Genomic DNA, 26,777 nt, shown 5'->3' with positions numbered 1-26,777 from the left:
GGGCCTTTTCACTATCGCGGCCCCTCCCGCTGCGGGGCACAGGCTCCAGACGCGCAGGCTCAGCAGCTGTGGCTCACGGGCCCAGCCGCTCCGCGGCATGCGGGATCTTCCCAGACCAGGGCTCGAACCCGTGTCTCCTGCATTAGCAGGCAGATTCTCAACCACTGCGCCACCAGGGAAGCCCTCCCCTTACGTTTATATCAAATGATCCATCACAGTACGTTTATACCTATCATTAAATTGTCAGAACAATGTTAAAAAGTCTGTATATTCTTTGAACTGAGTCCTTAATTTTCTAAAAGCAAGCAAACTCTCAAAGAAACCCGTTCCCCTCTTCCCCACTGCATGGGACGGGACATCGCTGGAGAGATCCAGAAAAGACATTCTCTGAAACGGTCGTTAGTATTCCAGAAGTTTCAATGGGTAACGGGCAGCATCTGACACTCTGAAAACCCCAAACGTGGCATTTCCATTGTGATATTATGCCACTAGGCAATGCCTCTATTCTGTCAGAAGTGTTCATTTATTACAGTTCTGCACATATGCCAGGGTCCCTCAGTAGCCACCAAAGCGCTGTCCGTGGCCTGGCGCTGGGCAGAGGTGCCCAACACCGAGAGGGACGGACCAGGGGCTCTTCTCAGAGCCGCCTCGCCGCCAGCGCCTCACCAGAGAGCCCCAGGGACTTTCCCCCCCGCCCCTCGGGGGAGCGCGCCGCGGCCACTGCGCCGGCGCAGATCCCGCCTCCTCGCTCGGCCCCGCCTCGCCGCCGCTCCGCCGAGGACCCGGCCAGGTGCGGCCCGCCCGAGCCCTGTCCGCTCGAGCAGGGCGGCGGCGGCGGCGGAAACATGGAGGGCGAGAGCACGTCGGCAGTGCTCTCTGGCTTTGTGCTGGGCGCCCTCGCCTTCCAGCACCTCAACACCGACTCGGACACGGTGAGCCGAGAACCGGGGCGGGATCTGGCGTCGCCTCGGAAAAGGACCCGCGCGCGTGCGCGCGGGCGCCGTCCCGGCCGTCGCTGCCCGGGTCCCGCCTGCGGGCTCCCGACGCCGCCGCGCCGGCTCTGTGCAGTCGGGGCTGCCTTCTCCCGCTCCCGGGCGGCCCCGGAGGTGCCTCCGGGCGGTGAGCCTTTTCCAGGGTTAGCCCTCCCTCTCGCAACCAGTGTTTATTTCCGCGCCCCGCCCGCAGTGTCCCGCACGCCCGCATTTCTCTCTTTCAGTAGTCCCCCTTTTCTGGTTCAGCTTGGTTGTGAAGGAATAGAAGGTTCACATCGCGCTCTCCCGCTACCGCTCGCTGGGAAGGTTGCCGGTTAACTTTCTCCTAACTACCCACAGTGGTTTTTGCAGACAACTCAATTTTCCCCTGCAGAGCAGCTACTGTGCACGTTTGTTGAAATGGAAGGCTTGTAAAGGAATGAGAAATGATGCATCCAGTGGCTATTTTGGGGGGAATCGTAGTAGATGAAGAAGATTAATTTCGTATATTGGATAGCTGACTTTTGTTTGCATTGGTATCAAATTTATTAAGTTGTAAGGTCTGAGCTAGTTCCTTGTCGGATGCTTTCGGTTGTAATTTAAACATTTAAATTTATCCTGAAATATTAGATATTTAAATGCTTATTTCACACTTTTGCCTAGGTTCAGAACCTCTAGATGAAGTTAAGTAGTGAAGTAGTTTTTTAAAAAAAATACAGTACCTATTTTTAAAAACTTTCATTTGTATGAAATTTAAAAACACTGTAAAACTTTTGAATCTGAGAAGTAGTGTCCTAGAGTAAGTGCTTAGTAACTTGCTAATACGGTTTAGAGAATATCATACTGAACAAAACCTAGTGATTTCTGCTAAATTTTGTGCCCTTCATTTTATAATAAAGGCTTGCCTTGTCCAAAATAGTTTTTTGGCGCAGTCCTAATAAGGTTGGGATTGCTGTCTTTCATGTATGCAATTTTAAATACGCTTGTAGATTAACACCTAGCAAAGAGCAGATGTATGATGGTTTAAAATGTGTGTGGCTGTAGAAATTACTTTGGAATACCTTAGTGTAAACATAACCAGAGTGGGACTGTAAGTCCTCTGTAGCTTAAAGGATTAGCACTTGCAAAGTACCGTAGTGTTAGAGCGGACTCTTCCTTTGATCTTTTTCCTGAAGTCCTTAAAAGGCAGTTTGATGGAGAGCTGTACTCGCATCGTCTCTTTTCCAGGGGTTTGTGTAGAACGCTAGAGAGTAGAGTTCTGGATTGTTCCCCTTTGATTCCAGCAAAGACTCACATTGTGGAAACATTGCTTTTGTGTTCTTCTTTTAATGAAAAAAAAAAACCATTTTTAACTAAAGAAGTTATAAAGACGATAAAAAAATTCATTGTCAAGCTCATTGGGTTTCTAAATGTGCCAAGAGAAATAATTGAATTCTCTGAAACTCAAAGAGCTCACCACTATTGTGGCAAAATGCCTGCATTTTAAAAAGAACCAGGGCTCACAGCTCCTCTTTTATACAGCAGACTCTAATATTGAATTACAGGTCTTTGATATTGTGCACATTCTTAATCTAAAAGCCCATCCTGTGTCATTTCATAGCTCAGAAGCCTCCACTGACTCCCAGAAGCATGTGCCATTAATCCAGACTCCGTGGCCAGTCATTCAGGATGGTCCATTATTGGTGCTGTTCATAGCTACCTAAGATTTCCTTACAGATGGGAGGCTTCTATTCTCAGGCTAACTGCTCTACTCCTTGTTCCTTGAACATTGTGTTCTCATTTCTGCCTTTAAGCCTTTTATACTTCCAAGAGTGCTAAAGTCACAGCGGTATTTACAATCTCTTCTACTCGTGTTTTTTAACCTGGTTATGTTGCCCAGGTAAACTGGAATGCACCTAGCCTTTCTTTTGTGTGTGCTCCAGCTGGTAACACACGCTTGTACGTGTTGTAAAATTCTTGGGAAATACTGGTTAGTTAAGTGACTGAAATTGGTAATTCTATCAGTGTATTCCATATACTGCTTATTTTTATCCTCATAGGAAGGTTTTCTCCTTGGGGAAGTGAAAGGTGAAGCGAAGAACAGCATAACTGATTCTCAAATGGATGATGTTGAAGTTATTTATACAATTGGTGAGTCACTTATTTCTGTGTCTTCTATTTTGATAGTTTATGCTGAAAGGGGTCAGTATAAATTACTTTTTAAATTATTAAGCAATAGATATCAGGACTTCCCTGGTGGTCCAGCGGTTAAGACTCTGCGCTTCCACTTACGGGGGTGCGGGTTCCATCCCTGGTCGGGGAACTAAGGATCCCACATGCCGCGTGGTGCGGCCAAAAACTAAAACAAACAAACAAACAAAAACACCAGAAATAGGTATGAATTTTTTAAATCAAATTTTAAATTTTATTTATTTGTTTGTTTATTTATTTATTTATTTATTTTTGGCTGCATTGGGTCTTTGTTGCTGCGTGTGGGCTTTCTCTAGTTGCAGCCAGCGGGGGCTACTCTTCGTTGGTGTGCATGGGCCTCTCATTGCAGTGGCTTCTCTTGTTGTGGAGCACGGGCTCTAGGCGCGCCGGCTTCAGTAGTTGTGGCTCGCAGGCTTAGTTGCTCTGCGGCATGTGGGATCTTCCCGGACCAGGGCTCGAACCCATGTCCCCTGCATTGGCAGACGGATTCTTAAGCACTGCGGCACCAGGGAAGTCCCAGAAATCAAATTTTAAAGGAATATATTGCACTCATTTCTCAGTTAAAGTATGGCTATGCCCTAGTCTAAAGCAAGAAACAATATGAGACATAGGAAGCAGATTAAGATTACTGTGGGGAAAGAAGGATGAAATAGCTCCTGTGTATATGTGAGTGGCAGAAAGATGATCCAGCAAAAGTAAGAACCAATAAGCAAGACCAAGAAAAAAGATAAAACAGGTTCAACAGAAATGTAAAATGCTGCAGAAAAGTTGGAAGATGAGAACTGAAAAAACTCAGTGATTAAATAATTGGAAACCTTACATAATTTCGGAAGTGTAATGGGGAAAAAGCCAGACTGCAGAGGGTTTGAGAAGTGGGTGGTGAAGCAGCTGCAGCTGGTGGCAGCTGTTCTTTCAGAAAAAAAGGGAAACGGAGCTTTAAAATACATAGGGAGTTTTCTGATTCTCTAACATATGCACTTTTTTTCTAAGCATATATATTTTTTTTAACAAAATTGGTGGTATACTTTATAAAAAATTTGGTGTCATCATTTTCTCATAGTAAATAATCCTCTAAATATTATTTCTTATAACTGCATTTTATTCTCTATGGTCTTACTCTTATGACTGTATGTGATTTTAGCTGTCCTTTAAATAAATAAATTATAATCAGAGTTGTTTCCAGTTTTTCATTATCATAAATTATACTACAGGGAACATCTTGGTACATAAATATTCTACACCTATTATAGGTAGATTTCTGGAAATGGTGTTAAAATGTCAAAGGGTATGAACATTTTTAAGGTTCTTGATCTGTATTAGCAAATTGCTTTCCAGAAAGATTATATCAGTTTACACTCATACTGTACTTTTTGTTTGCTACTTTAAAAAGGTAAAAATGGAAGTATATATGTAAATTTAGCATATATGTATAAAGTAAACATATAAATTTTAACTCACTTATTAAAGTCACCTCTGTGGCAATGACTTGGTATCATGAGTGTTTTTTCACTCATTAATACTACACATAATACACACATATAAATGTATGTGTATTTTTGTATTCATAAGTGGGATCATACTATATACATGGATAAATATCTCCAAGATATCATTAGTGCAGAGTAGTATGAATGTGTATAGTTTGTCATTCTTTCTGATGTCTTCGTATTCCCATTGTATGAATGTACCATAATGTACTTAACCAGCTATGGATGACTTTTTATTTTTTTATTAATACAAAACAATGTAACAATGCACATTTTATGGTGCATATATCTTTGTGCCTTTGAGTATATCTGAAAGCAAAATTCCTAGAGGTAGGCCATTACCTTTTGGAAGAGTCATGTCATCTTAGACTCCTCTACAATATGTGAAAGTGCCAGGGTCCCCCTACCCTTATCACCATTAGGTATTATCAAATCTTTTAATCTTTGCCAACTTGATAAGTGAAAAAAAAAAAAACCATTTTAATTTGCATTTCTTTTTTTTGAAGTATAGTTGATTTACAGTATTATATTAGTTTCAAGTATACAACATAGTGATTCAATATTTTTATAGATTATACTTCATTTAAAGGTATAAAATATTGACTATATTCCCTGTGCTGTACAATATATCCTTGTAGCTTATTTATTTTATGTATAGTAGTTTGTACCTTTTAATCCCCTGCCCCATCTTGCCCCTCCCCCTTTCTAATTTGCATTTTTAAATTACAAATGAGGTTAAGTGTTTATGTGTTTGACTTTTGGGGAGACCTTTTTATTTGAAAAGAACAGGCCTGTTCATGCTTTGACTGTATTTCTGCTAGGCTATTTTGCTTTTTCTTATTGATGTGTAATGCTGTATCATAACTTAAGGAAACTGGCCTTTTGTCATGTGTTACACGTTTATATTGTTTGTAATTTTATTTTCTTAATGTTTTTCTTTCTGCTCACACATGAGCTTTAAAAGCAAGCCCTTAGTAAGTCTTTTTTCCCTAATTGTAATTGGTGTGCTGCCCAAAGTATCTGACATATTTTAGGAGTTTAAATAAGCAACCATTTATCGAGCAACTCCACTGTGCTAGGAGCAGTGCTAAGCTTCAAGGTATCTGGCAAGTGCTGTAGTTGCACTTAAGTATTTGCTTAAATTATTTTAAAATGTTGGATTACTTTAAAACAGGTGGCAAGATCTACAAATTACTACATTGCTCTGGTTAATGAGATTTTCATCATTTTATTATACTGTGCCTTATCTACACCAGATTATGTTTGGCCGGTTATCAGTTAAAGACTGTTTCTGTTCAGAGGGATTTATCTGAGGGTAACATATATTTGCTAGAAGAAAAATATCTGAAGAGGATGATCACTTTTCCAATTTTTTTAATAGCCTGAATTACTTTTATAATAGTATATATATATAATAGTATAATATCAATAACTTTATATACATATCAAGTTATTGAAATGGTGACTTCATGTAGTTTTCTCCTTAAAGATGGCCTTTGCATGTACAAAGATGCAAAGATGTCTGCATCCTTCAGATGTTTACTTGAAAAGATTCTTCAACAGCAGTTTGATATTGGGATTCCTTACCTAGATGAAGATTCACAAATTCTCCATAATCAAACTGATGTCTTTGATTTAGGTGACAAATGAAATTGCTAGTACTCTGGGTAGGATCTCCCCAAGGAAGAGAACATCATAGTCACAGGAATTATCTGAAATAGGTGATTACTGCTACAGTGATCCTGTAAATGCTGTCTGACATAATTTGATTGTTGACACAGGGACACATAAAGATGGGATGCCTAGAAGAATTTGTATTGTCTTGATGACTTTCTGTGTGATCATATGTGAATGTCTCCTTTCACTGTTCCCTACTGAATCTTGAGGGATCTGAAAGTTTGGGATGATAGAGGAAACATCATATTCATCTTGATACTTTCATGATTTGTAATGATGTCTTGTGATAGAATTTAATGTTTGCACAGCACCTGCAGCAACCAGAAGTTAGATGTCTTTAGATGTATTATTTTTATTGACAGGAGAATAAAACTCACCTCTTCAGAGATGTTGGACTTTTTTTCTTTAGTCTACAATTAACATTGACATATCCTTTATGAAAGAACCAGTTGGAATAACAAAAGATAATTCCTTTAGCAGCTGTTTTTTATCAGTTGGGTAAAATTACAGCATAACCATTTCAGAACTCAGTGACTATAGCAACTGTGACTTAATCTTTTGTGTGGCCATTACTAAACCTATTTAGAAGGAGTATAGCATTCTATCAGTAGTTATGAGTGAGGCTCTGGGTTTGAATTTTAGCTCCACCACTGGCTTGGGTGAGCCACTTCATCTCTCTGCCTGTTACCTCATCTTTAAAGTGGAAGGAGTGATAACATCTGTCTCATAGGTTTGTTGTGAGGAATAAACGAAATAATGGTAAAGTACATCCTGGCATGAAGTGCTCAATATATGTCATTCAAATGATACTTAATGTAATCATAACTAAAAATTCTTTTTTTCCAGACATTCAGAAATACATTCCATGCTATCAGCTTTTTAGGTGAGTAGTAAGAGTAAGTGAATGATCCATTGTGAAAATTATTCTCTGCAAGTGAATTTTTGAAACTAACAAAGTATCTTAGTTATACCTGGTGGTACAGATTAAAATGAAAAGACTTTTTTTAAGTACCTGAAAATTCACCTGTTCATTTCAACCCTAATAGTTCTTTCTCTGTATTTATCTGCTTCCTTTAGCTGGTCTTCACTGCCTCTCCCAGGTACCAGTTTACCTTGAGGATTGCTTTTCCTTCTGCCACCCAGTCACCTCATCGCATATTACAAACTCAGCAACACATTCTCATACATCAACAGCAGCCCTTTTTTCTTTTTATTCCAGTTTATTTTATCATCTGTTTCTTCACTTATATTTTTTAATGTTACCTTTTGTCTATTAACTGGTTAGGTTCTTTATCTAACCCGCTTCCTATTACTTTTCCAGGGTGGAAACTTGTACTCATAGTCCTACAGATAGTAGTACTACTCTTAGCCCTGATAGGCTATGATATTGTTAAAAACTTTTTATTGAGGTATTTACATAGAAAAGTACATAAATCAATGATGTTTCATAAAGCAAACAACTGTAACCATAAACAACATGGTGTAGTTTTGGTGAAATAGCTTTATGATTTATATAAACCATACATGAAAAATCAGCATTACTGTCTTACAGTCACACTGTATGTACCATTTCTAAGGTTGTGTAAGAGTTGCCATGGAACATAGTGTTAAGGTGAGAAACACCATTGGTAGGTGTGACAGAAGGCTTAGTGTGGTCTTAAACTGCTATACCAGAAAGGGGCATAGCTCCTATATTGCCTAATAGACAGTGTGTATAAAAAATATCTGTTGAATGAGGGATTCTTGATGGAGACTCATAAAAAGTACTTTCTTGAGGGACTCTGGGCCAGCAATGGATTAAGGAGGGAAAGTAAAAAAAAAAAAAAAAGGTGATTCAATACCTTCTGGAAACTACCTTAAATAATTAGACCAAATTAATAGAGTCTTAGAGCCGAGGAAGCCATCTGATCCAGTGATGAGAAACCCATACCTAGGCCTTTTATTTATTTATGTATTTATGTATTTATTTATTTATTTATTGGCTGCGTTGGGTCTTCGTTGCTGCACATGGGCTTTCTCTAGTTGTGGCGAGTGGGGTCTACTCTTCATTGTAGTGCGTGGGCTTCTCACTGCGGCAGCTTCTCTTGTTGCGGAGCACAGGCTCTAGGCACGCGGGCTTCAGTAGTTGTGGCACACGGGCTCGGTAGTTGTGGTGAGCGGCCTCTAGGATGTGTGGGCTTCAGTAGTTGTGGTGCACAGGCTCAGTAGTTGTGGCACGCGGACTCAGTAGTTGTGGCACGCGGGCTTCAGTAGCTGTGGCTCGCGGGCTCTAGAGCGCAGGCTCAGTAGTTGTGGTGCACGGGCTTAGCTGCTCCGCAGCATGTGGGATCTTCCCGGACCAGGGATCGAACCTGTGTCCCCTGCACTGGCAGGTGGATTCTTAACCACTGCACCACTAGGGAAGTCCCTCAGCTTTTTAGCTTTACAAAATTAGGGGATGGGGGGAAGAATTGGTTAGTGGTAGGGCAAAAGTAGAAGAATCCGGATTCTTGAGCTCTAATCCAACAGCATAATACTATGCTGTTTCTTTCTTGTTTTAAATCAGGGGTCCCCAACCCCTGGGCCCCGGACTGGTACCGGTGAGTGAACAGAGCTTCATCTGCCGCTCCCCATCGCTCGCATTACCACCCGAACCATCACCCCCCACCCCCATTCGTGGAAGAACTGTCTTCTACAAAACCCGTCCCTGGTGCCACAAAGGTTGGGGGCAACTGTTTTAAATGATGTAGATGGAATATGTTAAAAACAAAGTCTTCTGATACCATACTTCATGGAGTCCGAGCTGGATAAGCTTTAATAACCAGTTTTATGTTTCTGATACAGAGGGTGGCAGAGTACAGCCCCATGGCCTGTTTTTATATGGACCTCTATGAATAGTTAATATATTTTTTAAGAGTTAAAAAAAAAAAAAGAACAATGGAGGAATATGTAACAGAGCCTGTCCAGCAAAGCCTAAGATATTTACTATCTGGCCCTTTATAGAAAAAGTTTGTCAATCCTGCTCTGATACATTGTTTGCAAAGTTTTCCACTGAAATACACTGTTTCCCTTATCTCAGAAATCTAGGGGGAATCTGGAAAACAGCCCATTGAAGCCTAAAACTTAAAGTCACTTTAAAAAAATTGCACAGTTTAACATGAATTCTACTGTACAGTATATCTATTTCTACAAAAAAAAAAAAAACTGCCCCCCTTCCCAGAAGCTTTACATAAAAATCAGTGCTTGCACAGAAGATGTGCACTTTTATCTTGTTGTTTTATACACCCTGGTGTATTGCATTATGTCCCAGTTTGAGGAGCTCAGGAGTGGACCATCCTAGAGAAACACAGGAATAAACTTTTTTTTTTTTAAACATCTTTATTGAAGTATAATTGCTTTACAATGGTGTGTTAGTTTCTGCTTTATAACAGAGTGAATCAGTTATACATATACATATGTTCCCATATCTCTTCCCTCTTGCATCTCCCTCCCTCCCACCCTCCCTATCCCACCCCTCTAGGTGGTCACAAAGCACCGAACTGATCTCCCTGTGCTATGCGGCTGCTTCCCACTAGCTATCTATTTTACATTTGGTAGTGTATATATGTCCATGACACTCTCTCACCCTGTCACATCTCACCCCTCCCCCTCCCCATATCCTCAAGTCCATTCTCTAGTAGGTCTGTGTCTTTATTCCCGTCTTCCCACTAGGTTCTTCATGGCCTTTTTTTTTTTCCCTTAGATTCCATATATATGTGTTAGCATACTGTATTTGTTTTTCTCTTTCTGACTTACTTCACTCTGTATGACAGACTCTAACTCCATCCACCTCACTACAAATACCTCCATTTCATTTCTTTTTATGGCTGAGTAATATTGCATTGTATATATGTGCCACATCTTCTTCATCCATTCATCTGTCGATGGACACTTAGGTTGCTTCCATGTCCTGGCTATTGTAAATAGAGCTGCAATGAACATTTTGGTACATGACTCTTTTTGAACTATGGTTTTCTCAGGGTATATGCCCAGTAGTGGGATTGCTGGGTTGTATGGTAGTTCTATTTGTAGTTTTTTAAGGAACCTCCATACTGTTCTCCATAGTGGCTGTATCAATTTACAAGGAATAAACTCTTGTATTTAGATTTTTCATGTTGGAATAAATAGGTAAGATGGAAGGATCTGTTCGATGAGCTGAATTATCCCCCTTTGGTAGGTGGAACACTTTGTAAGTTAACAGGAAAAAATATATTGCCTATTAGGATATGTTTTTTCCAGTTTTATGTAACTAAATTTTTTCAGTGTGTAGATTAGAATTACCAGTAAAAACCTATTACAATGAATAGTATTTGTCAAAGATTTTGCATAATAGATATTTCATCATAGAAAAGAATATTGTTGATCTTGATGAATATTAAAAAGAGGAGAATATTATTTGCAATCCCTGGAGGGGAAAGAAAGCTGAAAGTAAATGCTTTAGAATCTTTTAGAATTATTTTTCTATTCTCCCTAAATCTTAGACATTCCAACTACAGAACAGAGGTCACTAAACTAAACCAATACCTATCCTCCACTCCCCCCACCCCCCAAAACAAAAAACAACCAACTCCTAAAGCACTTCTCTTAATTTAAGAATAGCTTTTGGAGGGCTTCCCTGGTGGCGCAGTGGTTGAGAATCCGCCTGCCAGTGCAGGGGACACGGGTTCGAGCCCTGGTCCGGGAAGATCCCACATGCCGTGAAGCAGCTAAGCCCACGAGCCACAACTACTGAAGCCCACGCACCTAGAGCCCATGCTGCACAAGAGAAGCCACCGCAATGAGAAGCCCACGCACCGCAACGAAGAGTAGCCCCCACTCGCCGCAACTAGAGAAAGACCACGTGCAGCAATGAAGACTCAACGCAGCCAGAAACAATAAATAAATAAAATCATAAAATAAATAAATTTATAAAAGAAAAGAATAGCTTTTGGAATTAGCAATGAATAAATTGTCTTTTTGTTATTGTGCTGCTTCATTACTCACATTACATTCTTTTGTATGTATCATAATTGTAAAAAAAAAGTTTTAATGAGTAAATTGTGAACTAGCTATGTGAACTTACAAATACCTGTATTTAATGGAGAGTTTGTTTTGTTTTAGGTTAAAAAAAAATGTGGTACGCAAACTTATCCTTTAAAGTTCCTCCACTCCTTTTCCTTTTTCATTGCTTATGGACCGCATATTTCTACCACTTTAAGTCTGTTAATTTGAGAACTTTCTCTCCTATTTAATTTAGAACTTCATCTAACAGGCAAGTAAGTATATGGATTTTGGTTGGGTAGTTGGGCTAGGAGTAACTACAATTAAAAGTGCTAATAAAATCATTCATATTTTTAGCTTATTTGAAATGCCTTTAATTTTGGCTTTTACAGCTTTTATAATTCTTCTGGTGAAGTAAATGAGCGAGCGCTGAAGAAAATATTATCAAGTGTCAAAAAGGTATTCCCTGATTTACCTTTCTTTTTTTTGTATTATATGTATTATTTTCAGCTCATAAAAACATGTAATACTTTGACAGAACTTTTAAGCAGCATTTGTCTTCACAATGTCCTATGTAAAGCAGGTGAGGAAAGGCTTGTTCTTTCCAGAAATTCAAAGGGGTTTCCCTGAAAGCAAAGCTAGTCATTAAAAATCTTCATCTTGTTCTCATCCTCTTGACTATTCTGATTTACATTGATCTCATCCTCTTCTACATTCTAACCATACCCCTTCCCAGTACCACGTACTCTAGGACTTAATCCATTGCTGTTCTTTTACTTAGCTACAAGTTGCTATTTTTCCTAGTGCAGGGATGATTTCCTATACAGCACCTAATTTGGATCCTCTGTAGCCCACTTGGTGTTCAGTTAAAACTTGCTGAATGATCAAAATAGATTTTTTTTTCCAAATACATTTTTTCTTGGTTCTTTTTTCTTCTTAAAACTTTTTGAGGGACTTCCCTGGTGGCGCAGTGGTTAAGAATCTGCCTGCCAATGCAGGTGACACGGGTTCGAGCCCTGGCCCGGGAAGATCCCACATGCCACGGGGCAACTAGGCCCGTGAGCCACAGCTACTGAGCCTGCGCTCTAGAGCCTGCGCACCACAACTACTGAGCCCGTGTGCTGCAACTACTGAAGCCTGCGTGCCTAGAGCCCGTGCTCCGCAACAAGAGAAGCCACTGCAATGAGAAGCCCGCACACCCTAACGAAGAGTAGCCCCCGCTCGCCACAACTAGAGAAAGCCCACACGTAGCAACAAAGACCCAATGCAGCCAAAGATAAATAAATAATACTAACAACACGTTTGTTTAGCATGCTATAGTTTACAAAACCCTTTAATATGATCTTAATCTTGGAACCAACTCTGTGGGGTAGGTGATAACATTCCCATATAAATTTCAATTAAAAGCTATTGGGTTCAGTTTACTTACTTAGCACACCAAGTATCCATACAGGAAGTTAACTAGTTTTCATTGGTGTTTTCTTCATTTAAATTTTGACTAAGGGTTAAAATGTTAAGACAGTAAATGCCATAAGAGAAACTAGAGGAAGTTAAGAATTTATTTTCTTTAATCTATATTGAATAAAATTGTAGCCTGGTAACTGAATGGAAAGTAATTTAACTGCAAGTCAGTTTGCATGCTTTATAAAAGGTAAAGTGTATTCTTAAGTGTACGTTTTGTTTAATATAGGCCCCAAATCTTGGTAAATACTAAGAAAGCCATTTAAAAAAAATTTTTTTTTAATTTATTTATTTTTGGCTGCCTTGGGTCTTCGTTGCTGCACACGGGCTTTCTCTAGTTGAGGCGAGCGGGGGCTACTCTTCGTTAGGGTGCGCGGGCTTCTCATTGCGGTGGCTTCTCTTGTTGAGCATGGGCTCCAGGTGCGTGGGCTTCAGTATTTGTGGCACGTGGGCTCAGTAGTTGTGGCTCCCGGGCTCTAGAGCGCAGGCTCAGTAGTTGTGGCGCACGGGCTTAGCTGCTCCGCGGCATGTGGGATCTTCCCGGACCAAGCCTCGAACCCGTCCCCCGCATTGGCAAGCAGACTCCCAACCACTGCGCCACCAGGGAAGTCCCAAGAAAGCCATTTTTAAGGTTGCCAGTTTTACTGCTTGATTATGACAGTAAGATACATAATAACTGTAACCATTAAGGTATACACCTGATGTTTTTCTATATTTTCTTTCAGGATGTGGTTGGTTGGTATAAATTCCGACGTCATTCAGACCAGATCATGACATTCAGAGAGAGACTGCTTCACAAAAACTTACAGCAGCATCTTTCAAGCCAGGAACTTGTTTTTCTGTTATTAACACCGAGTATAATAACAGAAAGCTGCTCTACTCATCGGCTGGAGCATGCCTTATATAAACCTCAGAAAGGGTAAATGTTGGCCAGTCACTGGCTGTTCTCAGCTAACAGAAAAATGTACTCAATATTTTTATTGTACTTTTTATGGCTTACCAACTATTTTCGTATATTGTTGCATTAGATTGTCACAATAACCCTTTTTAGCCTTTCTTACCATCGGTTCTTTATATGGGAAAATGAAGGTCAGATAAGGAAGTTAGAAGCCCAGTATGGAATGATGACTTGTGTTTCTGGCACTGAGGATTTGCTCTTATTTACCATAAGGTGGAAAAAACATGCATGCTTTAGGTGTTGGTTGCTAAGGAATATAATGTAGAAGTGAAGCCTGCATACCCGAGCAGCATTTCTCTAACCTCTGCCAGGAAGCAGGGTGGTTCTTGATGATCCACCAAGATGAGTTAATAGGACTCCCCGCAGGTTATATAGACAACATTTTCATGGAGTATGAGAATGAAGTTAAAAGAGTACCAAGGAAGAGTAGTTTTATCATTCATGAAAGATGGGATGAATCGCAACAATACTGCCTTTATTTTTACATGTGGTGATAAGTTAAAATAACCATTAAAGTATTTTTTCACAGTTATCTTACACTATGCACATTTCACACATTTTAAAAGCTATTTGCCTCAAGTCAGTAAATTCTTTCATGGATAAGTAGTAAGGAATGGGGTTTTGTTTTTTTAATCTTGTAGGGGAAAGGTAGTCTATATACTAATAAGTAGATGCTAATCTTTCACTTTATTTTAAATTTATTTTTAAAAATTTTATTTCTTCAGACTTTTTCATAGGATACCTTTAGTGGTGGCCAATTTGGGCATGTCTGAACAACTGGGTTATAAAACTGTATCTGATTCCTGTCTGTCCACTGGTTTTAGTCGAGCAGTAAAAACACACAGGTGAGATCCCTCAACTGCTTCCCCACTAAACTTAACTCCTATTCATTTTTTGAAGTTAATTTTTTTTATTACACAAGAATAAAAATGAAAGGAAAACTGACTAATGACCACATTACTCAAGTAAACCAGACTTTTAATTTCTCAGTATTTCCTTCTAGCACCTGTCCATTTATAAAATACAGAAGAGAGGGGCATTGTTGTATAGCCTACATATTTTAACATATTTATTCTAAGAATAAAGAGCTAGCCTCAAAATAATAATTTTCTAAGGCAGCAGTTCAGATTAAAGGCAAGAAATTAGATTGGATATGAAATAAAGACAAAAAATGAGGCTTTAGCCAAGACTTAACACTGTAGACTGCTGAGCTATAACTTTTTTGTGGGCAATAAGGGAATAATTAATGTCAGAAATAACAACACTGGTACTACAGGATACTTACTAAGTGTAAACTTTATGAGAATAATGGACTAGATTTTATTTATTTTTGTGTTCCCACAGTGCTTAACAGTGTCTTATAGAAATTGAATACCACATTTCATTGATACTAAGACACAGTTTTACATTTATCTCAAATTGGGATTTTTACAAAACATGCCTTAGAATTTTCTTTTTTCTTCGTGGTATATAAAATAACGTTGCCTCTTTCAGTCAATGATGACTTAAACTCAGTAAAATAATTGACTGATCCTATTGCCAAGAAAGAACCCACCCCCCCTTCAATCTTTATCTGTTTTCACTTAACCTCTTTTTTGAGTCCTGGAAATAGTACTTAGGAGGCTAAAAAGTTTGCTGAGGTGAAGATAGATAACTAGGTTTTCTGGTTGGTTTTACTTATTCTGTAAATAAGTAGGTTGACAAAATTACGGTCCCTACAAAGCCAGTAAAAAGAATCATCTATTGTTCCTCAACTACGAATAAATTTTTCATTGTATCATTAAAATGAGTTCTGTACATTTGCCTGAGGAAATGGTAATATTTTACAGCTCTGAATTTTTTAAAGAAGATGGATCTTTAAAGGAGGTACATAAGATAAATGAACTGTATGCTTCTTTACAAGAGGAATTAAAGGTAAGTTAAAAAAACATTTAAAGATCAGCTATAGAGTTCATATCACATTGCTCACTGAATATATGTTTAGGGATAACCTGACAGTTGATTAGACATAAATTTTTGTATTAGTTTAGCTTCAGTAACAAAGGCCTCCATCTTGGTGGGCTACAAAAACAAAAGTTTTGTCTCACTCACATTGTATCTTGGCTGCAGCTCTGCTCCTGTTCTAAATGTCATGTTCATTCTAGGATCCAGCCCATCTGTGGGACATGCTTTTCTCATGACAAAGGGAAAAGAGCAAGAAAGCTGGTGGAAATTCACAACAGCTCTGAGAACTTCTGCTCAGAGCTGGCCTGTCACTTCCACTCACATTTCATTGGCCAGAGGATGTCATGGCAATAGGCAGGGATACATAACCCTTTTACAGGATAAAAAAGGGAGCAAATATTTGGGAAGAAAAAAGTCTACCACAGTACTAAGTTCTACCTCATTGTGTCCATTCAGGTCCCTTGAGGGGAGGGAGCAAGAGTGGCAGGGAGACTTGCAATGTAAGTTTGACACCTGAGGAAGGAGACAGGGAAAGGAGAATGATTGGGTAGGAAGAGCTTTAGACTGCAAGGCCTGAAAAATTTCAGCCAGGCTGATGGAGAGTCTTTGAGCAAAGGCATCCTACAGGAATAGACTTATACTGATATCCCCACTGTGCTCAGTCGGTGGCTAAGAGCAGCCTAGGGGAAGCATGACCTAAATAAGCACAAGCACAGCAGTGGACCCAAAAAGATGGCACCTGGAACTGTCAGTCAACTCTGCTTCCTGCAAATGGAGATCTGAGTAGTGTATTCCATGGCCACCATACTCACCAGTATAGCACACTAAGGGAAATGGGGTTAATGCATTTTACACACTGATAATATTGCATTGTTTTTTAATATGATAATACAGGAATTTTAGAAAATAGGAGAACATCCAGAATCCTACCATTGTAACTTAACTCTTTGCACTTTGCGATTTTCTCCAGTTTCCCCCTAATGTATACGTGCTTTTACATTGTTGACAGTGATGGGGACATAGAAATTTGTGTCATGATTTTTTTTTTTTTTTTTTTTTTTTTTTTAATGAGGATCTTGAATCAGATGCGTATGTTTGATTGATTGATTGATTGATTTTGGCTGTGTTGGGTCTTCGTTTCTGTGCGAGGGCTTTCTCCAGTTGTGGCAAGCGGGGGCCACTCTTCATCGCGATGCGCGGGCCTCTCTCCTTGCGGAGCACAGGCTCCAGACGCGCAGGCTCAGCAGTTGTGGCTCACGGGCCCAGCCGCTCTGCGGCATGTGGGATCCTCCCAGGCCAGGGCTCGAACCCGTGTCCCCTGCATTAGCAGGCAGACTCTCAACCACTGCGCCACCAGGGAAGCCCTGTGTCATGATTTTTATTTGATGTACCATTAAGCATTTTCCATATTTTAGTTCTTTTTAATAGCAGTATATTTCTTAGAGCAGTATATTAGAACTCTAATGTGAAAAGTACCAACTTGGGGACTTTCCTGGTGGCACAGTGGTTAAGAATCTGACTGCCAGTGCAGGGGACACGGGTTCGAGTCCTGGTCCAGGAAGATCCCACATGCCGCAGACCAAATAAGCCCGTGTACCACAACTACTGAGCCTGCGCTCTAGAGGCCACGAGCCACAACTAGTTAGCCTGTGTGTCACAACTACTGAAGCCTGTGCGCCTACAGCCCGTGCTCCGCAACAAGAGAAGCAACCGCAATGAGAAGCTCGCACACCGCAACGAAGAGTAGCCCCTGCTTGCCGCAACTAGAGAAAGCCTGCACGCAGTAATGAAGACCCAGCACAGCCAAAAATAAATAAATTAAAGAAAAAAGTACCAACTTGGACTAAATTAGGGAATGTAGAGGTACGTGAGAGGAACTGTGGGCAGAAGGCCACTGAGCTCTAGGAAGAAATTGGAACCAGGAGCTTGAATGCCATCAGAACTTCCTTCCCTGGGAGTTCCCTGGTGGTCTAGTGGTTAGGATTCGGCGCTTTCACTGCCATGGCCAGGGTTCAATCCCCGGTCAGGGAACTGAGATCCCACAAGCCGCACGGAGTGGCCAAAAAACAAACAAAAAAACTAACTCTCTCCCTTTGTGTCTGCCTGTTGGTTTCCTTCATAGTATCTACAGATCTTGCTGTTTATTCACCCACTGGCTGACCAAAGAGCTAACCTATAGCTTCTGCATTTAATCTCTTCTATTCAAGAGATTAGGATTTGCCAATTGGCTATTGTAATTATCTCTGCTTGGGTCAGCTAGGGTGAAAGTTGGTGAAAGGGTTACTGGTGAACTCCTACGGCAGAATGAACAAGTTCATGAGAGACAGGCTGGGCAGACGTGCCATGAAGTATCCTCTAAAACTGGCTCTAACAACCCATTACATTATAATTGGAAATTAGTTACTTTTGATTTGACACTATTCTAAGAAACGTCATCTTATATAAATTTTTGTTACTGATTCAAGATACATTCCCAAAATGAAATCACTGAGTCAAAGGTTATTAGTACTTAAAAACTGATGACACATAAGGCCATTCTGCTTTTCAAAAGTAGTTTTACAGGAATTAAAATCTTCAGTAGTTTTTCTTTAATAATAGTGAAAGTCACTTTGTTATTGGCAGTTTCTTAAATGTTTGCAATAAGTATGCATCTCAAAATAGTACAGTATTTTTTGTTTTGAAGCAGTTAAATATTTTTGTTTTTTATTTCTGTGTATTATCTAGGAAATAACTTGAATGATAAAACTTTGTATAAATAGGAAGTTAATATATCTGGAAAGCATTTTGTAACCTATGAAGCACCATACAAATGCTTGTTGGTGAGTTCCTCCAGAAAAGAGCAAAATAAAAAAATTTTTATAAAGGAAAATATTTGATGTTATATACCATGAAGGGTTTTATTATTATTTGTGAACCTAGATTGTAGTATACAATTTGGAACTTTATCTATGCTCTTAAATTACTTTATTTTCCAGAGTATATGCAATAAAGTAGAACATAGTGAGAGAGCAGTAGAGAAACTACTAAAGGATGTAAACAGATTAAAACGAGAAATTCAAATAAGAAAGCAAGCACAGATTCAAGCAACACGTAAGTAAAAAGTTCACATATCACTACTTTCTGTGCTTCGAAGAAAAATTCTCACTGATTGGAATTACGGATGAGCTGGTTGCACTAACTGATCAATTTGTTCACCTTAGGATTAAAAATAACCTCCATTAATACTCTTAAATCCCACTGAACAAAGAACATGGCACTACTATAGCTATACTACCTTGATGTTAAAAAATGTAACAACTTTAATTTTCTCTGAGGATATTGTGGCATATAAATTTGGGGTTATCATTTCTCTTAATTTAGATAATTTGATATGATTCTTTAAAGTCTCTGACTTTACTAACAAATAGATAACTATAAAAGCTTTGTAGTATAAATACTGTATGTTGAAATATTTGTTTGTTTCTTTAGGAGAGAAGAATGTCCAGAAAGACCCTCAGGAGAACATTTTTCTTTGTCAAGCTTTACAGACCTTTTTTCCCAATTGTGAATTTCTTCATTCGTGTGTTATCTCCTTGAAAAATGGACATATTTCTAAAAGTAGTTGTAATACCAACCACCATCTCAATGTGGTAGACAACCTGACCCTAATGGTGGAATATACTGACATTCCTGAAGCTGGTCCAGCTGGTAGTGTGCTGCAAATGATTAAGCGTAAGGCTTCAGGTGCAGATGGTGGATGGCAATTCAAGAAGTCACGGCTGTTAGAGATACAGAACAAACCATATAAAACAGATACTGATAGCAGTAACCAAGAAAAAGCATCCACAGTGAGCAGCCCAGAAACAGATGAAGAGATTGAGAAAATGAAGGGTTCTGGTGAATATCCACAGTCTCCTACCTTTTGATTCTTTTAGGCCAAAAGGAGATTTTTCATCAGATGAAGGGTAAAGCCAAACATGGCTATTGTTTTTACTGTGTTCAGCTCTTTGCAGTAACACATAGGTAAGTTCTAGTCCATTTATTTTATGAAGTACTTTAAATTGAGTCAGTTCAGAATCTGAGTACAGAACAAAGCCTGGTAATGCAATATGTTTGGGATCAGCAGTTGGTTAGTTAGGTGAAAAGGCCAGTTAAGTGGGACTCAAATGATACATAAATAAGGTGTCTATCAGAGATTTCACTTTAACATAAAGCAGAAGTGTACATTCATTTGTCAAACTGTTGTAGGGCCAGGAACTTTTTTACGAATGTATTGGAGTTCCTATGTAAATCAAACCCATTACTTACCCTATATAATTCCCAATTTTAGTTTCTTTAAAGAAATTTGCAAAGCAATCTAAGTATAAAATGCTACTAGGTTTTTTCATTTTCCATTCCCAATCTTATTTGTCCTAACCACACCTAATTTGACAACTATTTTTTTAAAAAAGCTAGTTATCTTTATCAAGTCTTCTCAGAGCATTTACTTGGTTTTCACTGCAACTGTAACTTTCTTTTTAATGCTCATATTCATCACTACAAAAATACAACGGATAAGGTCTGGGAACAAAATAGCTGACTCTTGGTAATGTAGAACTCAGCAGGTTAAGAGTCATGGGCTTCCATGTGATTTTTAAGGAGGATGTAAAGCCCCTGTTTAATCCAGGGAGTTGGTTAAGTGGAGCTTGGTTAAGAGAGCTTTTACTGTTTGTTATTTCTGTTTGCCCTTTCCATAACAGAATTTCCCATGAAGCATACACATCACATGAAGCCTTCATGCTTTACTCACTGGGTGAAATGCTGAACCCACATGTTGACCACTGCTCTTCCATCACTTATCTCCTAAATGATAGAGCAAATTCATAGCTAGTGTCAAAAACTATCATCTTTTATCTATGTGTTAACATGCATTAGTTACCATGGGGTGTTTATGAAGCCCACATAATACCAGGGATGATTTGTGCAAATAATGAGTTGCTGTTGGGATTGCTTTACTAGTTACATAAGAAGCACAGGGCAGGAGAGGAAATGGGGTTCAGTCTGAACCCTAATTTTAAAATAATTAAGTTTGATGTCCCAACTTTCAGGGTACTCAATGAAAAGGAGGAAAGGAATCCTTGTAGGATATTTTTTCTCAGTTATTCTCCATCTTTTGGCCATCAGTTTGTATCACTGGAGTAAGAGAAGATGATACAACAGATTGCCTATGGATCGGTTTATTTACGGATACTACCAGTTCATGATAGACTAGTCCAGGAGTAAATGTTAGGTCCTGTGACAGACAGCACCACTGTTCATCCCCACGTAACATCTCTACAGAGGGAAGACCCATAGTCCTAGCCAGGCATAATTATTTACTTGTTAGAAAATCTTCCTTAGCAATTTCAGATCCACACCCTGTCATGTGGGATTTGTACATTATATAAGCATTCCACTTTCCCGCACCCATATCCCTACAATACGATTTACAACACAGAATCTGGGCCTAAAGTAAAATTCCAATATAAGTCATCTCTTCCATGTTTAACATCTCATTATCAGTGGTATGCTGTATGAGCTATTTGGGGGCCAGATATAAGTGAAAATCCCACAGTACCTTTTTCTAATTCATATGTATGTAAAATGTAACAAGTATTAACCTTTTAAATAATCTGATTTACTTAATGAACATTCTGATATGGAGAGGAAACTTCACTCCTGAAACACTTTTTCCTCATATAATTTCAAATTATTAAGAATTTAAAAAAATAATACTTTATAGTTTGATAAGATTTAGCTTATCAGTTCTCTACTCAAAGGTTATTAAATCTTACAGTTTGAGCCAGTATTACCACCACACAACTGTAAAATAAATTTATTGATGATAACTTTATAGAATTTACTCCCTGTATTTGATGTTACAAACTTTAGGGTCTTTGAGATATGCAGGATCCTTGTATGTAACTGGCATAAACCCTGTAAAGAGATAATGAAAGTTCTTCACAAAAGATAATGAGCAAAATTTTGGTTAGCATAATTCAGTTTTTCAGATGCTCTTACCCATTATTTGAGCTCTCTTAATTGCTTTTGTGATTTCTTTTTGTTTCTTCCCACAAAGACCTATAAAAGAAATTGCTTTCTTATTCGTAAAAAAATGCCAGTAATCAAAATGCATAACAACTGTCTATGTCATGGAAGGACTGGAAAACCTGTAAAGAGCCAGATAGTAACTATCTTAGGCTTTGTGGGCCGTACAGTCTCTGGCATCATTACTCAATTCTGCTGTTGTAGCTCAGACACTATGGAAACTAAGCTATTTACAAAAACAAGTGGCAGATCCGATTTGGCCTATAGGCAATAGGCCCCTGGTTTAAATAATAGCCTGGGGATGATTATAGTATACTCCCAAACAGCAAAGCAATTTTTTTAAGCCCAAGTTTTCTACATGTTGTCAGCCTATAGTTAACTGAGTATAAGAAGACATGCAAAATAATTGCATGTCTTTGGCCTAAGAAGAGGCTTTCTCAAACTACCCATAGTATCTGGTGTCATAGTAATTTGTAGCATAATAATTTGTAGATTTGAAAATCTGCCAGTTTCCTTAAATAACAGAAGTAACTTTATATAAGTCTTACCTACATTTAAGTTGCTATAATATATAGAAAACAAAATACCTGTTATGTGCCTTCCATAAATGCATCCAGTAAATGGAGAAATAAACTGGGATAAAAGCTGTTTTGAGTTATATTTGAAAAGGAAAAAAATTTACATTAATACACTTGTTATTCAATCTTGAATGGTAAATAAAAAAAAAAAACCTTATTCCACACCTTCAAGTTATGTAAAGGTTTATTAATACATTTCAGACAAACTTCAAAAATATGAATAAAAACACAATTATGTTCATTCTATTAATAGGTCATCTGTTTAAATAACTAAAGTAATCACTAAAGTTGAAATCTCTTATCCAGTGTGTCAAAAAAGCCTATACAACAGATTAATGAGTATATTCTTTCAGTGCTAAAGCTGTTTTCTTGACTTTTCCACAGATAACTTTTCTCAAATACTGTTGCTTTTATAACAAGGTACAAAACATTTCATCTATCATGATAGGCTGTCACATAATATCAGACTACAATGAGGTCTTCAAGATGCACAGGTACATCAGGCCGTTTGCTGTTATTTATGTTTTATTAATTTAAATTCTTTAGCACTTTATATGTACCAGGCATCATTCTAGGCACTATGCATAATCCTAATACGTTGCATTTTAAAATTCCTTGGGTTTTCTCCCACCAAGGCAGCTATCACTTTATACTACTGTCAGTATACTTAGCTCCAGCACCATTCTCTCCCCTAAATTTGCCACTTTTAATTTGCTGAGTGCTCGACAACAGATAAAATTACATTTGAAATAGCAATATTGGTGGTGAGGTACAGAGATCAACTTCACCAGAGGAGCTTTTCCCAAACTACTGAACTCCACCAACTGAGAATCACTGCCACAGTGAGCTACTGTAAAGACATTTTGGGCAAAGAAAAAAGAGGAATGCTAAGCTGAATTAAGAGTAAATGAGGGACAGCCAAGGGGCTCTTATTTGAATAAAACAGAGATGCCTTGTATCGATACGAAGAAGTATAACAAGATCTGAAATTATGAAGTTGCTAAAACAGTCACCCTACACAAAGCCTGTTATAAAAACTGACTTGCTTCTCTATTGTATTAATAAAGGAGCCAAAATCCCAAAATCAAGTATCATAGTGAAGTAAAACCAGAGCTCACCTGTACATTCTTATAATCTACACGTTTTCCACACAAGATACATTTTTTCAGAGGCTCCTTATAAGGATTTTCCATTGGAACAGGCTAGGATAAAGGAAAAAAAAATATGGTAATATAGTTTGTGTTAACTTTGAATCGAAAAAACTTAAAATCTTAGGTTACCACGTTTAAATCTCTCCAAGGGATTAGTTGTACCTTTCTTACTGTGAAAGAGAATACAACAGCTAGGCTTGTAAAGGAAAAATCGAGTATTTCAGAAAAAGATTCACCATTTTAAAGGTTTCAGTGTACTCAAACATATTTTGTGCAAATGTCTTGTTTAAGTTTGGCTAAGGAGGAATTAAGTCATGGAGGAGGATTCTGGGATAAAATACAATCTTTGGAGAAAAAAGGACTTATGGGAGGGGGAAAAAAAATTCAAATCTTCGATAAATGATTCTCTCCTCAAATGCTTTGTCCAGACTGTAGATGACTAAAAATTCTCAGATTTAAATCAAGAAAAACTTAAGCACAACAGATACCATATGCAATTCTTAAATTATAATCCCTAAATCCATCCCCATATTTCTCTAGATGTTTTAATCACTATTTTTCTCGTAAAAAGACAATGCAGGACTTCCCTGGTGGTGCAGTGGTTAAGAATCCGCCTGCCAATGCAGGGGACACGGGTTCAAGCCCTGGTCCAGGAAAGATCCCACATGCCGCAGAGCAACTAAGCCTGGGCGCCACAACTACTGAGCCTGCACTCTAGAGCCTGCGAGCCACAACTACTGAACCCGTGTGCCACAACTACTGAAGCCCACATGCCTAGAGCCCGTGGTCCACAACAGGAGAAGCCACCGCAATGAGAAGCCCGCACACCGCAACAAAGAGTAGACCCTGCTTGCAGCAAGTAGAGAAAGCCTGTGTGCAACAACAAAAAAAAAAGCCAAAGCAGCCAAAAATAATAAATAAAATAAAAAAAGACAAGGCTTAGTGTAATACTATCAGGTTCTTTGACTACAATTTTATGGCCCCAGACTGTTTTGTAAGTTTGTGTCAGCCTTTTTCGTTTTTCTTTTTTCGCTACTGCCTCTAATGCTTCTATCACAAGGCCTCCCTCCTAAAATCAGTTTAGGTGTCTCCAGTATACAGATTCTTAATGTAGAAATGGCTATGAAGTCCCTGAACCGCTGTAGTTGTATGCAAAATTTCAAATAAATGGGACTGTGTGCCTTTTTCTGGGAGAGCCCATAGCTTTCATTAGTCTTAGTGGGTTTAATGACCTAAAGAGGAGCTCTAGTAATTTCCTTTACTCTCTTGACTATGGTGTGAATTAGATGACCGAGATGGACGCTCAGAGGGACTAAAGGGGTTCTTCTGTTTTTTTCCAACTCCTCAAATGTTCTTAATCCAGTTTACATTCATTACCTGTAATGACTGTGTTCCTTCTCTACACTGTGCAAAGTGCTTTATGTGGTCTGATTAGTGTCAAATTATCTTTGCATGTAGCAAGAAAACCTATACTGCCCAAGTCCAGTGATAGTACTTGAAACCCATAAAAATACATCTACAGTTTAGAAGAGACTGTACTTAATGTCCTGGTATAAAACTTTAATTTTGATCCCACATTTATTAAAGCAGCCGCCACCCAACCAAAGTGATGAATAGGAGGAAGACAGAATTGAATTTGAAATGAGGAAGAGAGCCAAGGTATATGTAAACTTTGTACAATCCCTTTGTTAGGTTTTCTGCAATTACTGCATGCACCAAAACTACCTTCTTAAATTCCCAAAGCACATATCTAGGAAGCAAAATATGGTGTTACAGAAGCCATGCTTCCTGCTAGGAATATAGGGATTCTCTTACTTCAAAGTTCACTTAAGTAACTACTCAATTATAATTTTCCAACTCAGACTAATGATTATCATCTTAATTGTTTTTTGTCCTTCAGCTGCACTCTATTCAGATAGCAAAGACATAAGAACTTGGTCGTATTTGCAAATGCCTTATTAAAAGGAAGAAAAAAATTCTTACCAGGTCCTCATTGCTGGTTACCTGTTTATATTGTGAACAACTTCTTCTCCACAGCACTGAAATTAAACAGAAACAGCAACGAACTAATTATTTTTGTTAGCTGAGCAGCTAAGGAAAGATTTTGCTTCTGTGGAGGCAAGATGAATTAAGGGACATAACAGAAAAGAAAGGTTTTATATTCATTATACTAACAAGGTTAAATGAAGATTAAAAGTCTTCAGATTTGAGGCAGAGTTAGACTTAGGATAAATGTGCTTTCTGGGGCTTTGGGGAAAGGGCATATATATCCCCACCCATACAACCTCCCATCTGTTCCGGAAATTTATATTCCCTTCTCTCCATGAGTAGAGACAGATTTTAATGCAAACTGAAAGGCATTGTCATACCAAAGGGAAAATGAAAAGATTCTTTACAGAGAAGCACAAAGTAGATAAAAGTGCAGAAATGATAGATTCCAGGGCCCATGTCACAATTTCGCCCAGATCTGGGCCCTCAGACATCTGGAAATTGCTGCTAGGTGACTGAAAATGCTCCTTCCTTACCAAGTCTACCCGAAGATCTTGGGCAAGTCCGTGCCTCTTTTTAAGAATCACCCCATAACTCCCCTCGTACATTAAAAAAAAAAAAAGTACTTGGCGATATTTCACGCCCTCTTCAGCTTTAAAATACTAGTTACGGGCCATTGCAGATTCCCATTTACCTTGGAGAAAACTGCCTAGACACCGGAGTCCTTTAGCTAACAGTGACGACTCCACCGACCTAATTAGGGCTAAGCCAAACGGCTGCAATGCTATAAAAGAACCTAGGATATGGAGACTTTACCTGCATGAGTCCCAGAATCTGTGAGGCAGACAGCAGCCGTTACGAAGTGCGTTAACGTTCTCCTTCCTAGCCCACTGCAAAGGGCTACCAGAGCTGCCATGGTTCGTTGCTCCTCCTCTTCCTTTCCTTTTTCCAAATCGTCTGGACAAGTCACTTCCGGTATGCTTCCCCTGTTGGCCCAAGTACTCGGTTCAAAGGTTCCGAAGGCGAACGCTGGGAATCCAAGGAAAGAGCAGGTGGCGATTTCTACGCACCTGCGCAGTACCTTCCCGTTCTCCTCTCCCTCTTGCCGCGCCGCAAGCTGGGACACTTACGATTGGACGAAGAGAGGGCGGGCTCCTGCGTCTGTGCCTCCGCTTCCGGTCCCAAAGCCCCGACAATTGGTTTGTGATCCTTCTCAAAGGTGGATGGAGAGGCGAGCGCAGTTTCTGCCTGTTGCTACCCTCCCCCTGTTGCTGCGCTCACCCCTTCACTGGGGTTTGGCGGCTGGGTCACGCGGAACGACGTTCGGT

General features: G+C 39.1%; 2 protein-coding genes and 1 pseudogene across 8 annotated transcripts; 1 reads left to right on the top strand and 2 right to left on the bottom strand.

Annotated features, from left to right (window-relative positions):
• Positions 1-743: 743 nt before the first annotated feature.
• On the top strand, positions 744-24,453 carry ABRAXAS1 (abraxas 1, BRCA1 A complex subunit). 3 transcript variants are annotated; one of them, XR_009008348.1, is made up of 10 exons: positions 744-932; positions 3,011-3,101; positions 7,172-7,208; positions 11,716-11,782; positions 13,510-13,703; positions 14,468-14,587; positions 15,572-15,656; positions 18,662-18,776; positions 19,155-19,688; positions 24,032-24,453. XR_009008348.1 is itself a non-coding variant. In XM_057546673.1 (9 exons), exons 1-9 carry the CDS (start codon positions 846-848, stop codon positions 19,589-19,591), a joined length of 1,233 nt encoding a protein of 410 aa, XP_057402656.1. In that variant the 5' UTR covers positions 744-845; the 3' UTR covers positions 19,592-21,532. The 3 variants fall into 3 exon arrangements, 2 of the variants coding, with proteins under 2 accessions (XP_057402656.1, XP_007167997.1); XM_057546673.1 differs by lacking the exon at positions 24,032-24,453 and having other exon boundaries at positions 19,155-21,532; XM_007167935.2 differs by lacking the exons at positions 744-932; positions 7,172-7,208; positions 24,032-24,453 and having other exon boundaries at positions 19,155-21,532.
• Positions 6,180-7,018, bottom strand: LOC103003152 (E3 ubiquitin-protein ligase RNF138-like; annotated as a pseudogene).
• Positions 21,504-26,714, bottom strand: MRPS18C (mitochondrial ribosomal protein S18C). 5 transcript variants are annotated; one of them, XM_007167930.3, is made up of 6 exons: positions 26,266-26,537; positions 25,444-25,499; positions 23,428-23,511; positions 22,319-22,376; positions 21,705-21,764; positions 21,504-21,620 (listed from the first exon to the last, which is right to left on the bottom strand). In XM_007167930.3, exons 1-6 carry the CDS (start codon positions 26,363-26,365, stop codon positions 21,544-21,546), a joined length of 435 nt encoding a protein of 144 aa, XP_007167992.1. In that variant the 5' UTR covers positions 26,366-26,537; the 3' UTR covers positions 21,504-21,543. The 5 variants fall into 5 exon arrangements, 4 of the variants coding, with proteins under 4 accessions (XP_007167992.1, XP_057402658.1, XP_028018810.1 ...); XR_009008349.1 differs by having other exon boundaries at positions 21,705-22,376; XM_057546675.1 differs by adding an exon at positions 26,580-26,714 and having other exon boundaries at positions 21,504-22,376; positions 26,266-26,478.
• Between the last annotated feature and the right edge of the window lie 63 nt (positions 26,715-26,777).

Source organism: Balaenoptera acutorostrata, chromosome 5, assembly GCF_949987535.1.
Source record: "Balaenoptera acutorostrata chromosome 5, mBalAcu1.1, whole genome shotgun sequence".
In the NCBI taxonomy this organism is placed as follows: Eukaryota; Metazoa; Chordata; class Mammalia; order Artiodactyla; family Balaenopteridae; genus Balaenoptera; species Balaenoptera acutorostrata.
The sequence above is the reverse complement of the archived record's forward strand: the minus strand, read 5'-3'. Positions and strand labels throughout refer to the sequence as shown.

Coding starts and splice junctions, on each gene's coding strand:
- ABRAXAS1 (XM_057546673.1), top strand. CDS start 846: ATGGAGGGCGAGAGCACGTCGGCAGTGCTCTCTGGCTTTGTGCTGGGC. Junction 933..3,010: donor TCAACACCGACTCGGACACG/GTGAGCCGAGAA, acceptor TTATCCTCATAG/GAAGGTTTTCTCCTTGGGGA. Junction 18,777..19,154: donor AGCACAGATTCAAGCAACAC/GTAAGTAAAAAG, acceptor TTGTTTCTTTAG/GAGAGAAGAATGTCCAGAAA.
- MRPS18C (XM_057546675.1), bottom strand. CDS start 26,365: ATGGCAGCTCTGGTAGCCCTTTGCAGTGGGCTAGGAAGGAGAACGTTA. Junction 25,500..26,265: donor AGATTCTGGGACTCATGCAG/GTAAAGTCTCCA, acceptor GTTTAATTTCAG/TGCTGTGGAGAAGAAGTTGT. Junction 23,512..25,443: donor TAACCAGCAATGAGGACCTG/GTAAGAATTTTT, acceptor CCTTTATCCTAG/CCTGTTCCAATGGAAAATCC.